Source organism: Phocoena sinus, chromosome 6, assembly GCF_008692025.1.
Source record: "Phocoena sinus isolate mPhoSin1 chromosome 6, mPhoSin1.pri, whole genome shotgun sequence".
Classification (NCBI taxonomy): Eukaryota; Metazoa; Chordata; class Mammalia; order Artiodactyla; family Phocoenidae; genus Phocoena; species Phocoena sinus.
Genome location: NC_045768.1, coordinates 31967351 through 31981976, shown reverse-complemented (window position 1 = coordinate 31981976; position 14626 = coordinate 31967351). Strand labels below are relative to the sequence as shown.

The window sequence follows — 14626 nt, the reverse complement described above, 5'->3', positions numbered from 1 at the left end:
AGTAGCCCTGGCTCGCCGCAACTAGAGAAAGCCCACGCATAGCAGTGAAGACCCAACGCAGCCGAAAATTAATTAATTCTTTAAAAAAGGACAAATATAGGAAAAGAAAAGAACTACAAAAACTGTACATGTTGTTTACTGAAAATGTGGTTTTAGGCGATTAACTGCTTTGATATTTGTGACTTTTTTGTTCTGCAGTTATCACTAAACAAATAGTAATGAGTTAATAACTACATGTTAGACACCTGTAGGTTCACTTTGAATGAATACCACATATGCCAACATTTTAAGTTTTTAATGTGACAATTGAGCTTGGTTCCTGCTGTTAAATGATCTCATTCTAGATTGGATTCATGGCAGTGCTACTCTCAAGACATAAAGTATATCTAAACAGTTTCTCTGTGGTTTCATTAATAGTTCTCCTAATAGAGAAACCAGTATGTTGATGAGAATGGCAGAAGAGATTTTTAAAGCAACATTGGCAAATTCAGCATGTTCATTTTTAGCTTTATCTAAAAATAAAGCAAGTGTTGCTGTATTTTCAAAATATATCTTAACAATTTATCCTGTAAGATTATAAATTTAAATTTATCCTTTGATATAAAAAATGGATTCTAGATCCATGATTTCCTATGCATGGATCTTTTCTGACAGATATTAAAATATAAACCTTCTATCAAATTCTTAAGGTGCTTAGTACAATATCAAGATGATCACTTGGGGCCTCCCTGGTAGCGCAGGGGTTGAGAGTCCGCCTGCCGATGCAGGGGACACAGGTTTGTGACGCAGTCCGGGAGGATCCCACGTGCTGCGGAGCAGCTAGGCCCGTGAGCCATGGCCACTGAGCCTGCGCGTCCAGAGCCTGTGCTCCGCAGTGGGAGAGGCCACAGCAGTGAGAGGCCCTCGTACCGCAAAAAAAAAAGATGATCACTTGCTTTGTTGATAATTATTCATAAAATATTTCGCTGGGTTTTTCTTTCTCAGTATTATCAGTTATTAGTACTTGATGACCTAAATCCCTGCCATGGTTAAGATGTCAGATTCTGGAGTCAGACTGCCTGGGTTTAAACTCTCTATTCAGCCACTTGCTACCTTCACACCCTTGAGCAGATTACTTATCCTCTTCGTACTTAATTTTCCTCATCAGTCGCATGCAAATTCAAGAGTACTCATTTCCCAGAGTTGTCATGATATAGACTACATGAGATAAAATATGTAAAAATCTTACGACAGTGCCTGTCACACACTGAAAGTTTGGGAGGAGTTTGTTGTATTTTCAGTGTTACTGTAGTTATTGTTATTTTGAGAATCTCTCAATTTTGCAGCAAACAGCTCTGCATTGGAGTGCCTACTACAATAACCCTGAGCATGTGAAGCTGCTCATCAAGCATGATTCCAACATTGGAATTCCTGATGTCGAAGGCAAGATCCCACTTCACTGGGCAGCCAACCACAAAGATCCGAGTGCTGTTCATACAGTGCGATGCATTCTGGTGGGTATAATGGATGGCCTTTCCAAATATATATATACATACACACACACACACACACACACACACACACACACACTATATATATATATATATATATATATATATATATATATATAAAATGAAATATCCGATATATGCAAAAGCATTTATATGACACACAACCAAATTATGAAGCAAAAGAGTATAACAAACATGTGAGCTCATCACCAAGAAATAAAACATTTTAGTACTGTTATTTAAGACCAAACAGAACTTTCCTATGTGCCAGTTTCCAAATACATTCTCTCTCCCTGTGCCATGCTCATTCCTGTCCCCTATCAACTACTTTTCTGAGTTTATATTTATCATCCCTGTTTTTGTTTTATACTTGTTCTTATTAAATAGTAAATAGATGTAAGTGAATATTTATATAATACATTTAAGATATATAAGGAAACAACAAATACTCATGTACTCACCACTGAGTTGAGGAGCCAAGTACATTACCATTGAAGTTCCCTGGATACCTCCCAGTACCGTTCTTTTCTCTCCTTTCTCAGAGTCAGCCACTATCCTCAGTTTTGTGATTATCATTCCACTGGTTTTCATTATAGTTTTGACATGTGTTTGTATCCCTAAGAAATATATTGTTTTTAACATTTTTGAATTTTATATTCATAGAATCATACTGTATGTATTCTTCCGCAACATACTTTTCTCTTGCTCAGTGTTAAGCTGGTGATTTTATCTATGTTGCTGTGTGTAGCTGTAATATATTACTTTTTACTGCTGTATAGTATTCCATTTTATGAAGATTAAATGACACACATTATTCAGTCTGTTATTGACTGACATTTGGAACTGTTTCCAGTTTTTTGCTATTTACAACAGTGCTGCTCTGAACCTTTTGTAAAAGCATATCTAGGGTATCTAGGGTATGTATTTAACTGGTTGTTGCAGGTGTATAGAAATGCAATTGATAGTTTGGGCCGTTAATTATATATTTAACCAACTTGCTATACTTTCTTATTAATTTTGAATATTTATCTGTATATTCTTTGAGGTTTTCTAATCACTCCTTCCCAAATTCCAACTTACAGGCTATGGTAGTCTAATATTTAGTCCTATTTGCTTATAACACACAAATTAGACTTTAAAAGATATTATTGTTTTATTTGTACAATGAAAATTTATTTCTACTTGTGTGTTAACTAATTTCTTTGCTCTGCATTTCTTCTTGAGTCTCAAATTTTCCTTCTAGAGTTATTATTATCTTACTTCCTGAAACATAATTCTTAGAACTTCCTTTAGTGTAGATCTATGGTGGTAAACTCCCTGATTTTTTTTTTATAAACTTATTTATTTGTTTGTGTTTTGTTTTGTTTTTTTGGCTGTGTTGGGTCTTTGTTGCTGTGCATGGGCTTTCTCTAGTTGCGGTGAGTAGGGGCTACTCTTCATTGCAGTGTGTGGGCTTCTTTTGTTGAGGAGCACAGGCTCTAGGTGCACAGGCTTCAGTAGCTGTGTCACGTGGGCTCTAGAGCTCAGGCTCAGTAGTTGTGCATGGGCTTTGTTGCTCCATGGCATGTAGGATCTTCCCAGTCCAGGGATTGAACCCATGTCCCCTGCATTGACAGGTGGATTCTTAACCACTGCACCACCAGGGAAGCCCTCCCTGATTTTATTTGTTAAGAATGTCTACATTTCTACTGTGCTCTTGAATATATAGTTTTCCTGTGTACACAGTTCTAAGTAGTTACTTTTCTCAACTCTTTCAGACTGTCATTTTGCTGCTTTCTGCCTTTCATTAATTCCTCTTGAAGAGGCTGTTATTGGTCTATGTCATCCCTTTATAGATATCTTTTGTCTCAGGCTGCTTTTTAAATTTTTTCTATATGGCATACTACAGTTTTACTACGGTTTGTCTAGGTGTGCCTTTTTTTTTTTCCTGTTTGGTATACATTCTGATTATTGCATCTCATTTCTGGAAAATATATAACCATTATCTCTTTAAATATTGCATCTCTTTTATTCTCTCTACTCCTGCCTATGGGGTCTCCAGGAATACATATTTTAGACCTTTCCATTTTACTTTCCATGTCTCTTAACTTCGCTTTTACATTTCTATCATCTTGTCTCTTTCTACTACATTCTGGGTAATTACATCAGATCTGCCTTCCAGTTTGCCAGGTCTTTCTTCAGCTGCATCCAATCTCTTGTTTACCCTATTCATTTAGTCTTCAATCTTAGTGATTACATTTTCACTTCTAAAAGTTCTACTTGGTTCTTTTTCAGATCTGCCTGATCATTTTGAGAATTTTTGTTCCTTGCTTACCTTTTATTTCATTTTTTATTTTCTTACATGTTTCATAGATAGTTATTTTATATTCTTTATGTGTTAATTCCAAGATCTGAAGTCTTTGGAGGATGATTCTCACTCATAATATCTTATTTCCTCACAGATTTGGCTTTTTTTTTTCTCCCTTATAAATGCATCTAGGTCCTTGGGAGATTCAAGGCCCTAGAATACCATTGTGGTAATATTCTACTTCTTTTTTTGAAGTGTTTATAATACCTTTAATACTCTTTTTTGTAAAATAGCCTGACTGTATAGACAACTCTAAATCTGGGATGGCCCTTCAGAGAGTTCTTAAATTTGGACAAGAGAGCTTGGCTTTGGATATGACCTAATCTGAGAAGGGACCTGACCGTGGGTGAGGTAACTCTCTTTACCTGAAGCAATTCCAAAAGGATGACAGTAGAAAAGTCATTTGCTGGCAGCACTTGCAGCAGCTGGGGAAGTAGGTCCTTTAGTCTTGAAGGGGGATCTAAGCAATGCATCATATCTGCTACAAAGATCCAGTAGAAAAATGAATAAATGTTGTGAACTATCAATTTAAACCGAATATCCAATAAACATATGATTAAAAAAAACTGTACCTCATTCATAAAAGAAATACAAATAAAACATCAGTGAAATGTTTTTCATACCTATAAGGGGAAAAACGTTGTAAGTTTGATAATACTAAGTGGTTAATATGTACCAGCATGTGGGGAAATAAAAGCTTTTACACATCGTCATGGATGTGTTAATTAGTACATCCATTTAGAGAGATGTTTGACAATACTAGCTGAAGATACAAATATCCTTCAACCCAGCAATTTCCCATCTAGGTGTCTGGGCTAGAGAAAAATCACATGTGCCACAAAGGGACATGTAAAGGAAGCGTGTTCATTGCAGCATTATTGTTAATAGTGGGAAGAAATGTAAATAACCTAAATATCCCTCAGTAGGAGAATGGTTAACTAAATTGTGGTTTAACAAATGGACTAGTATCATCATAGATACCCAAATGTATTGTGTTGAAATTAAAAATTCAAAAGTATAATTTTGAAAGAAAAATTTCAGGGATATGTATGGTATAATACATAAGTATAAATATTGAAAACACACATACAAAATTTAACTGTTGTTTATGGATGTATATATATGAAGCAAAAATACAAAACAAATGCCTTTAGCTGAATCTGTAAGAGATAAAAAAAAGCACATTAGGCAAAATGTTGATCCCTATTTAATCTATTGATAGATGGTACATGTTGTTTATTGTATCTTTTCTGTACTTTTTATAGTTAAATATGAAATTTATTTTTAAAGATTTAGACTGTATACTTTTTTTCTGAATGTATCACTTCTGCTGAGAGAGAATATGTAGGTTTCAAAAATTGCTCAGTTAATACTATGTCAAATGTGATTTCGTAAGGATTCCATGTATGTCTCTGGTTCCTTAAAAATAGGATGCTGCTCCAACAGAGTCTTTACTGAACTGGCAAGACTATGAGGGTCGAACACCTCTTCACTTTGCAGTTGCTGATGGGAACGTGACAGTGGTTGATATCCTGACCTCATACGAAAGCTGCAATATAACATCTTACGATAACTTATTTCGAACGCCTCTTCACTGGGCAGCTTTACTAGGTGAGTTGAATGTGAAACCAAGGATCAACAGCAAGAGGAACTGCATGAGTATAGGAAATTTTCCATGGCTTCTCTCCCCCTGTCAGCTCCCACCTCCTATTTAATTGTTTTAGTTTTTAATTGATATGTGGCACTTTATACCTAAATCCCTCTGTTGTATGCTTAAATTTTAGCAATATAAAATGTATTCTCTGTTATATATTAATTTCAACATCATGTCTTTTCATTTTTATTATAAAAGTAATGCACATTTGTTGACAAATGTAAATATAAAATAATCATCACATTCAATGCCTTTGCTTTTTTGGAGAAGGGCTTTAATTTTATGTGTGAGCTAATACTATGATACTTGATTTCCTTTTCATCATATTTCCTGATATGCCTTTGACTTAATCTTTTTGGGGATCACTTTTTTAGATGAGAGAGTATATATGTGTATGTGTCTGATTTTTGGCAATGTGAGAGTCTTTCTCTTTTAGTGAAGGAGTTTTACCCACTGATAATCATTGTTATAAATTGTATAATTTGATCTTTTTTCTGTTATTCTGCTCTTTGAGTATTATTAGTGTTTTGGCTTTTTTCTTGATTCCTTTGTTTTCTGCCTTGTGGTGTGTGGATTACATTCGTTGTTTGGTTTTGAATTGCCTAATGTTTTAGGAGGATTTTTAGGTTCTACTGGTAGTTACTTTTAAATTTGTAAGCCTAAGTCAGAGTCCAGAGCAAAACTGTGTCTATTGATTCCCATCTATTTAAAATGAGGAATTTAGCACACTTTCACTTATCATTCTTTGGGTATTTGTAAATATAGTCTGATAGTAATTATTAATTAATATTAATAATTATAATAAACCATTATTATTATGGACTTAGTTTTTAAATTACACATTATCTCTTTTTTAAATGATTGCATTCAGTTTTGTAGTCAGATTTATAATTATTATTTAGACTTCATTTCAAGGTGCAGTTTCATCCCTTTTCCTCTGCATTCTAGGAGGACTTTGCAAATTTGTCTCCACAGCACTAAATTGACTTGTGTTTCACAAGTTCAGCTTTCTTTCTGCCTCTTATAGATTGTATTTTAGGTTATATTTTGATTTCCTTCTCTCATCCATATTTCTTTTTATCTCAGCTTTTTTCCTTTTTATCTCCTTCCATTACCTTTTCATTTTAGATTATTCTCTTCTTAGGATATTCTGTTTTATTTCATAGAGGCCATCTCTTTGCAAAAGTCAAGGATGCCAAACAGTTGCCTGAAATTTTCTTCTGGATCCTTCTCTAGATCATTTTCTGAGGTATGCTCTTCTTCTTTCTGATGGTGTTCCTTTCTCCCTGTCCTAGAGTATGTTTTCATATAGCCTTTTCTGAATTTTTCTCTTTATCTTTCAAACAAGAGATATTTAGGGCTTCCCTGGTGGCGCAGTGGTTAGGAGTCCACCTGCCGATGCAGGAGACACGGGTTCATGCCCCGGTCTGGGAAGATCCCACATGCCGCGGAGCAGCTGGGCCCGTGAGCCATGGCTGCTGAGCCTGTGTGTCCGGAGCCTGTGCTCCGCAACGGGAGAGGCCACAACAGTGAGAGGCCCGTGTACCAAAAAAAAAAGAGATATTTAGATTGACTATGTGCATAGATTGCCTTTGATCCTGTTTTTGCCCATTCATGTTATGGAGAACTCCATCTCAAACCATAGCTGGAGAGCAGGTAGACGAGCACAACTCCCACTCAAATTCCTTTTTTTCTGCCTGGCTTTCATGCAGTGTATTCTTGCTCTGCTAATGTGGCATCTTCTTCAGTGCCTCATTCCCTATACACTGAAGCAATGGCATGTATGAAATTCAGGTTTCCTAAATATACTATTACCAGGCTTATTTATTCTTTGATCCTTTCTACAGTTCTTCACTTGTGGAGACCACATCCACATCCTCCAAAGTGTACTGCAGAGCATGTTTCTCTACTACCACCTCATCATTCCTGCCCACTTGTTTTCTGGGATTTGAAATCACTGCCTAGATGTTAAAAAATTGGGGGAGGGAGGTTAGAGGGGATGGATAGAAGGCCTCAGAGGTCACAAGAGTTTGTATTATAGGTTGTCCTCCTGAATAGCAGAAGAGGACAACTGTGCAGTTCTGATTGATGGTGCAGTGGAACCTGGAGACTAGGGACACCGATGGCTGAGATGGGCTGGCTTCTAACGTGCCGCCTTCTGTTTTTATGAGCAGTTTTATAAGGTGAAGCCAGGGGATGCAGTGAGCTGATACCTAATACAGTTTTTTCTCAATCTGGCTATTATAATTAGTCGTTTCCTTCCTGGTGGAAGCATTAAGTTTTTAGTGTTGTAATTTTTTGCCTTTATGCTACATAATCATGTATTTTCGTGAGAAGTTAGAAGACGCTGCACTGGGCATTGTGAATGCTGGTTTATGTGCTAATGATTTTTCTTACCCCTTTCCTTTAAATAGATTATAAATGAATCAGTTCTTTTATGTGGTAACTACCTTGTGTCTGCTTTCAGGCCACGCACAGATTGTCCATCTCCTTTTAGAAAGAAATAAGTCTGGAACCATCCCATCTGACAGCCAAGGAGCTACACCCTTGCACTATGCAGCTCAGAGTAACTTCGCTGTAAGTAAACCATGACAATTATCTTTTTTTTTAATTAAATTTTTATTTTGATATAATTGTAAATTCACATGCAGTTGTAAGAAATAAAACAGCAAGATCCCGTGTACCCTTCATTCAGTTCACTCCAGTGGTAACATCTTGCAAAAGTATAATATAATGTCATAAACTGGAAATTGATATTGATATAATCCACTGACCTTATTCAGGTTTCACACTGTTACATGTACTCATTTGTTTGTTTGTGTAGCAATTATTTTTTAACCATTGCTCATACTGTTCACCCTCTGATTCAGGTGATAGTCTGAATTTTTATAAAGTTGTTAGTCACATGGGAAGTTTTAAAGAATTTTTATTTTAACTGTTCAGTGTAGCAATTTGTTTTACTGTAAGTGTACTTAATCTTTTTTGTTAATTGTAAGGCACTAAAGACAATCTGGTGTTTGGCAATCTATAATTGTCCTGAAGGCAGTGGGCAAGGCTTTAGAACTAGATAGACCTTGGCTAGAATCCTGACTGTGCTATTTGCTAGCTGTATGACCTTGCATAAGTTCTTAACCTCTCTGAACCTTAGTTTCTTCATATGTAAAATGAGAATAATTATACCTTTTCTTTTAGGATTATTGTAAGGATTAGAGAAAGTTTATGACCAGTGCCTAGTGTAATACTTGGCATAGAGTAGGTATTCAAGAAATAGCATTCATTGTTATTATTATTTGTGCTAATAATTTTGTATATTGCACATCTGAGAAAGAAAAAATATGAATTATTGATATATCCAAAGATATTAACTATTATTAATAGTTCCTTCCTGCCACCCTTTACAGTTTACAAAGTACTTTCTCATCCTTTATGTCACTCAGTCCAGCCAGCAACATGATAATGTCTAGGCTGCTTCAGCCTCCTGAGTATGAGTGGCCACTAAGAACTAGAGACGTATCCAAAGAGGCACACATTAACGCAGTCACAGTGGATTTTGCTGCCTTCTACGTGAGAGTGCATAGTGAAACACCTGGTTTCATTAAATTATGAGAATGTTATCATCAGCATAGTATAATTCCATCTTCCTGACCTCCCCAAATGCACACTGAATTCTTGGATTGAGAAAACATCTTATTTTCCCACCTTTCCTTCTCTCTGATACCCAGAGCAACTATAGCAATCATCCCCCTTCTTGGCATTCCTAAAAGTCTATTCTATATATCACCTAAAGTTTTGGTAAACCATTATCTTCTATTATCTCCCAAGATCTCAGAAAAATACAGAGTTTTTGAGGAGGAGTTCATTCTTATTACACATAGATAAGAAATCCAATTGGCCCAGTCTAGTCAACCTATGGAAATCAGAATTCAATCCATATTTCAACATAGGCCTATGAAAGGACATGTTATCCCTACTTACAGATGAAGAAATCAAGGTTCCAAGAGATTAAATGATTTGCTCAAGATCTTGAACCCAAGTCTTAGACTCCAAATTTAACCTATGTACAGAAACCAGTAATTAAGTAACTGTGCTAATGCAAGTAAGAAAGAATGCTAGAACATTATAGATGTTTATTCAAAGAAACAATTGCTTTAGACAATCTGCCAATTACAGAAATCGTTTTTTACGTTTTTTAATAATTATGCAAATTTTATAGGCTCAGTTTCAAGTCCCTTGATCTCCTGGGACTCTACTAATTCACAAAAGGTTGAAATTCTCTTTTTAAAAAACATCATCAACAACAACAACAGTCCCATAAAACCCTTGCAAACATTCATCATTAAGAAAACATACTCAACAAAGAAATGTTTGCAAATTATTAAAAGAAACCCCCCAAATCACCAACATTTTAAATTTTTATTCTTTTTTTTTATAAATTTATTTATTTACTTATTTTTGGCTGCATCAGGTCTTCATTGCTGCACATGGGCTTCCTCTAGTTGTGGCGAGCAGGGGCTACTCTTCGTTGCAGTGTGCGGGCTTCTCATTGCAGTGGCTTGTTGCAGACATGGGCTCTAGTGCACGGACTTCAGTAGTTGTGGCACGTGGGCTCAGTAGTTCTGGCTCGCAAGCTCTAGAGTGCAGGCTCAGTAGCTGTGGCACATGGGCTTAGTTGTTCCGCAGCATGTGCGATCTTCCTGGACCAGGAATTGAACCCGTGTCCCCTGCACTGGCTTCTTAACCACCAGGGAAGTCCCCAAATTTTATTTCTTTATTCAAATCTACTTAATAAGGACATACACTAGATCCTAAGGAGCACTAAGCTGTAATACCTCAGTAGCTCAACATCTAGTTTTATGACTAGGAAGCAGTGTGTGTTACAGTGGAAAGAGTGAAGTGATTTAACCCTGCATTCTACTCCTGTTAACTGCTACCAATGCTTATATGACCTTGAGTCTAAATATCATCTGTAAAATGAGGAGCTGGACGAGATGAGCCCTTAAATTTTTTCTTGCTCTGAAATATTGATCATCAACATTTTGTACATTTTTGGCCAACTCACAGCCTCCAGAAATTGTTTTCTTCTGAAACTATTTCATTTCCATTCAAGCAAAAGTTTCTATGATCTTCCTAAAAGCTTGTAAGCATCTGAGTTTTGAGGAAAGATGCAATTTTAAATGCTATGAATATTAACCCCCATTAAAATTCTTAAACACTATTAGAATTACTAAGGGTCCTAATTTTTGTATGATTCTATAGAGGAAGGACCTTGAATGTAGGAAATGCTGAATAAATATTTGTTTAGATGAATTGAACACTGCATTTCTCAGTAACCACCCATAATTATTTGATAAATGCACTATTTTTAAAAATAGCAACAAAACATACAGCGAGAGAATGTATTAGGCTTCTCTGCAGTTGAGTTTTTAAACTTAATTGAGGATGATCATTCTCAATTATTAGAATGTTGAATGAGGGAGTTAGGTTATATTTTTGAAGTGCTATGAAAACTAAAACCAATGTATAAGGAGAGAAGATTGTTACTTTCAATGGAAATTGTAATTTCGTTATTCATAAAAAGATAATTTCATTTGATTCAAAAGTAGAGGAAGGGGCTTCCCTGGTGGTGCAGTGGTTGAGAGTCCGCCTGCTGATGCAGGGAACACGGGTTCGTGCCCCGGTCCGGGAGGATCCCACATGCTGCGGAGCGCCTGGGCCCGTGGGCCATGGCCGCTGAGCCTGCGCGTCCGGAGCCTGTGCTCCACAACAGGAGAGGCCGTGACAGTGAGAGGCCCGCGTACCGCAAAAAAAAAAAAAAAAAAAAAGTAGAGGAGAAAATACTTTGCTTCTTAGTGGAAGTCACATATAACACTGGCTTTCTTACCAAAGAAAATGCTACTCTCTTGTCTCAAATTTTTAAATGAAGTTTTCTTACAGGAAACAGTTAAAGTGTTTCTAAAACATCCTTCAGTAAAAGATGATTCAGACCTTGAAGGAAGAACATCCTTTATGTGGGCTGCTGGGAAAGGCAGTGATGACGTCCTTAGGACTATGCTGAGTTTAAAATCTGACATTGACATTAACATGGCAGACAAGTATGGAGGTACAGGTAAGAACTGGCAGACATATTCAGTTTGCTTTCATTCAAGCTTCAAAGTGTAGATGGTGCTATTTTGCAAAATAGTAAGTTGAAACCATTGTTCCTAATCTAATATTGTTTGACTTTCATCTTAACTTTTTAAGTTTAGGTTGCCAGGACATCACTCCAACGGCTTTATTTCTTCCGAGTATTATGGCTAAAATTAGCCTGTGTTTCTACCAAGTGAATCTTAGCATTTGATTTACAAGCCTTGTTGCTCCTTAGACATGATTGCGGGAACTCTTCTGGTCATATATCTTTGTGTAAAAAAGAATTAACCTGCATTTTAAAACTATACATACCTAGCAATTATTAATTATATTTTCAAACATTTAGAATTACATTTTAGAGGACACACACATCTAAGTATGTTCTCACCAGGCTCATTTAATATGCTCTTTTCTCAGTTTTGAACAGCATTGCTGCATCCTGAATCTCCCATTTCAGAGTTAACTTCCCATGGCTCTAGAAGCTTCAAAGCTTCAAAAGCACTTACTAGGTGCTTCCTTTAATCTCTTTTTCTAATAAGAGAGCCCTCTAACTATGTGTTGATTAGTAAGAGAAGTATAAGTTTTTTAACACTCATTGTCACCTTAGAGGTCTCTTCCTTATATACTGCAGTCAGCCCTCCGTATCTGAGGGTTTTGCATCTGCAGATATGGAAGCCTGACTTGTATTCACTGTACTATACCATCTTATATAAGGGTCTTGAGCATCTTCAGATTTTGGTATCTATAGAGGCTCCTGGAACCAATCCCCCACAGATATCGAGGGACACCTGTATATCCAAATTGCAAGTCAGAAAGAGAAAGAAAAATCACACAACAGCACAATAACACTGAACAGAACAAAACCTCAGCTATGAGCTTCTCAATGTTATGTTTTTTTATTTGTAGAAACATACTAGAGCTGTTTGCACCTACCTGTTATCCTGGATAAGATCTTTCTTGACCACCGACACTATTGATGTAGCACTTGGGGGACAGAGGGGAATGGGGTTGCTACACCTCATATCTCCCTCCCTATACCGAGACCATCTCACCTTCTAATTTTTTAAAAAGAGTTTTTAGGTAATATCAATTTTGATAAAGGCTTTAACTTTTGAAAGTATTGAATATTTCTATACCAAAGCTTCGTAGTAGACCTTAAGCTTCTTAAGGAGTATTGTACAGACGCATAGGACACTGAGTTTATAAATGATCTGAATATTTAATTTTTTTCTCAAACTTGTATTAGTATGCAGTCTTTATCACTAGCATCACTCTTTGTTTAACTTTTCTTGTATTTTAATAAAGTATGGGCTAGGATACTTGCATTCTGTCGACCAAAGTTGCCTTTCCAATGTGCATCATGGTTGGGGTTGAGACATAAATTCCTCTCAAATTCATTCATTCCCTGGGCTCTTTATCCTAAGGAGATTTTATTATATGTCAGAGATACCTTCCTGACATTTCTCTTCTATGCAGGTGAGTTCCTTTCCATCATCCCTCTACAGAGTTCTTTTGCTTTAATTAAAAATGAGTTCTTATCAATAGCAATATATGGGTATTATTTGGATCTTGATTCAAATAAATAAATTACAAAAAAATTATAAAGCTCTCAGGAAAATGTGAACACTCTCTGGATATTTGATATTATAAAACTTTTGTTAATATTTTTTAGATATGAAAATGGGCCTATCTTTTCTTTGCATGGCTGGGGCTGGGGCTCTGCAAACCACATTCCCTCTTTGCCAGCAGGGAGTCAGCCCATAGCGGGCAGTACAGGGAGACTGGAAAGCTGAAAGAGGAGCAGGGGAGTGCATCTTCCTGTTTGCTTCCTATTCTTGTTTTTGTTTCCCGTTCCTGTCAGCGTTACCCTAGTAAGTCTCACACAACAGAGTACTGAGAGCTTGTTCCAGTGGCAACAGTTAATTTCACTTTGCAGTTTTTCCAGCACTCACAGTAGCAGCCAAAGAGCACCCTCCTCAGAGATACCCGCAACAGCCAAGCAAAGCCCCTCCTCTGAGGTCTGAGCTTCAGCTCTGCTGGGTGCTTCTTCTGAGCGTTTAAAGTTGTAATAATTAATTCCATCCTCTTCTCTTTGTTTCCTCAGTCTTAGAACTGCTCGCCGTTTTCTGCATTTACTGCCTCTGTGATACCTTAGTGTTCCCTTTTTGCTTTTTCAGTTCTTCAGTACAAAGGCAGCAATTCTTCATATTGAATTCTATCTGTTAGAGTTATATGAGAGATACTATGACTGATACAGTGGTTGTGTTTAAAAAAAAGAATCCTTGTCTTTCAGACATACTAAAATATTCACAAACGGAAGCATATGACTCTAGAATTTTCTTCAAAAAATCAGAAGTGGGGGAATGGATAGCAGTTAGATGGAACAAGGTTAGCCAACACATAATTGTTGAATCTGGGTGATGACAACATTGAGTTCACTGGACTATTATTGCCTTTACTTTTGAATATGTTTGAAATTTTCCATAACAGAAAGTTATTGAAAATAATTTTTAAAGCTCCTCGGTAAACTTGTGGTACTTTTTCAAAGAGGGAGCAGCAATAGTAGTCTAAGATTGTTTTAAAATAAATGAAAATAGTCAGAAATGGGGAATTTCCTTTAATATTATTAATTCTATCTTATGCTTAATTGAAATTTTGTCTGTTTTTTAAAAATTTGACATTGATATTTGTCTGAAGATTATCCGTTGCATACTTGAAGCCACATTACATAATTGTAGAATTTCAGAATTTAAAAGTACCTTAAAATTAAATCTAGTCCAGGGTTTTCCAAACCATGTTCTTCAAAACAACACGTTCCTATAGAGGTACCTGAAATGTTGCTGAGGGATAAATGCTTAAGTGAGTAACCCTCTACCCCTACTTTAGTCAGAACCACTCAACTCTTAACTATTTTATATGTTGGATGTTGTATAAAATTTCATCTGGGAGAAAAAAAAAAGCATTCTTATGCTCTTAAATGTGAAAATCATAGAACTCTCACAGATATAT

At 36.3% G+C, this 14626-nt stretch overlaps 1 protein-coding gene across 4 annotated transcripts in view; it reads left to right on the top strand.

Annotated features, from left to right (window-relative positions):
* Positions 1 to 14626, top strand: part of INVS (inversin) — a 139088-nt gene that overhangs the window by 65627 nt on the left and 58835 nt on the right. For all 4 annotated transcript variants that reach the window (XM_032634576.1, XM_032634572.1, XM_032634574.1 and 1 more), the window contains 4 exons: positions 1326 to 1493; positions 5268 to 5448; positions 7959 to 8068; positions 11426 to 11597. In XM_032634576.1, the coding sequence (XP_032490467.1) occupies positions 1326 to 1493; positions 5268 to 5448; positions 7959 to 8068; positions 11426 to 11597 (631 nt within the window). The remainder of the gene's footprint in view (positions 1 to 1325; positions 1494 to 5267; positions 5449 to 7958; positions 8069 to 11425; positions 11598 to 14626) is intronic.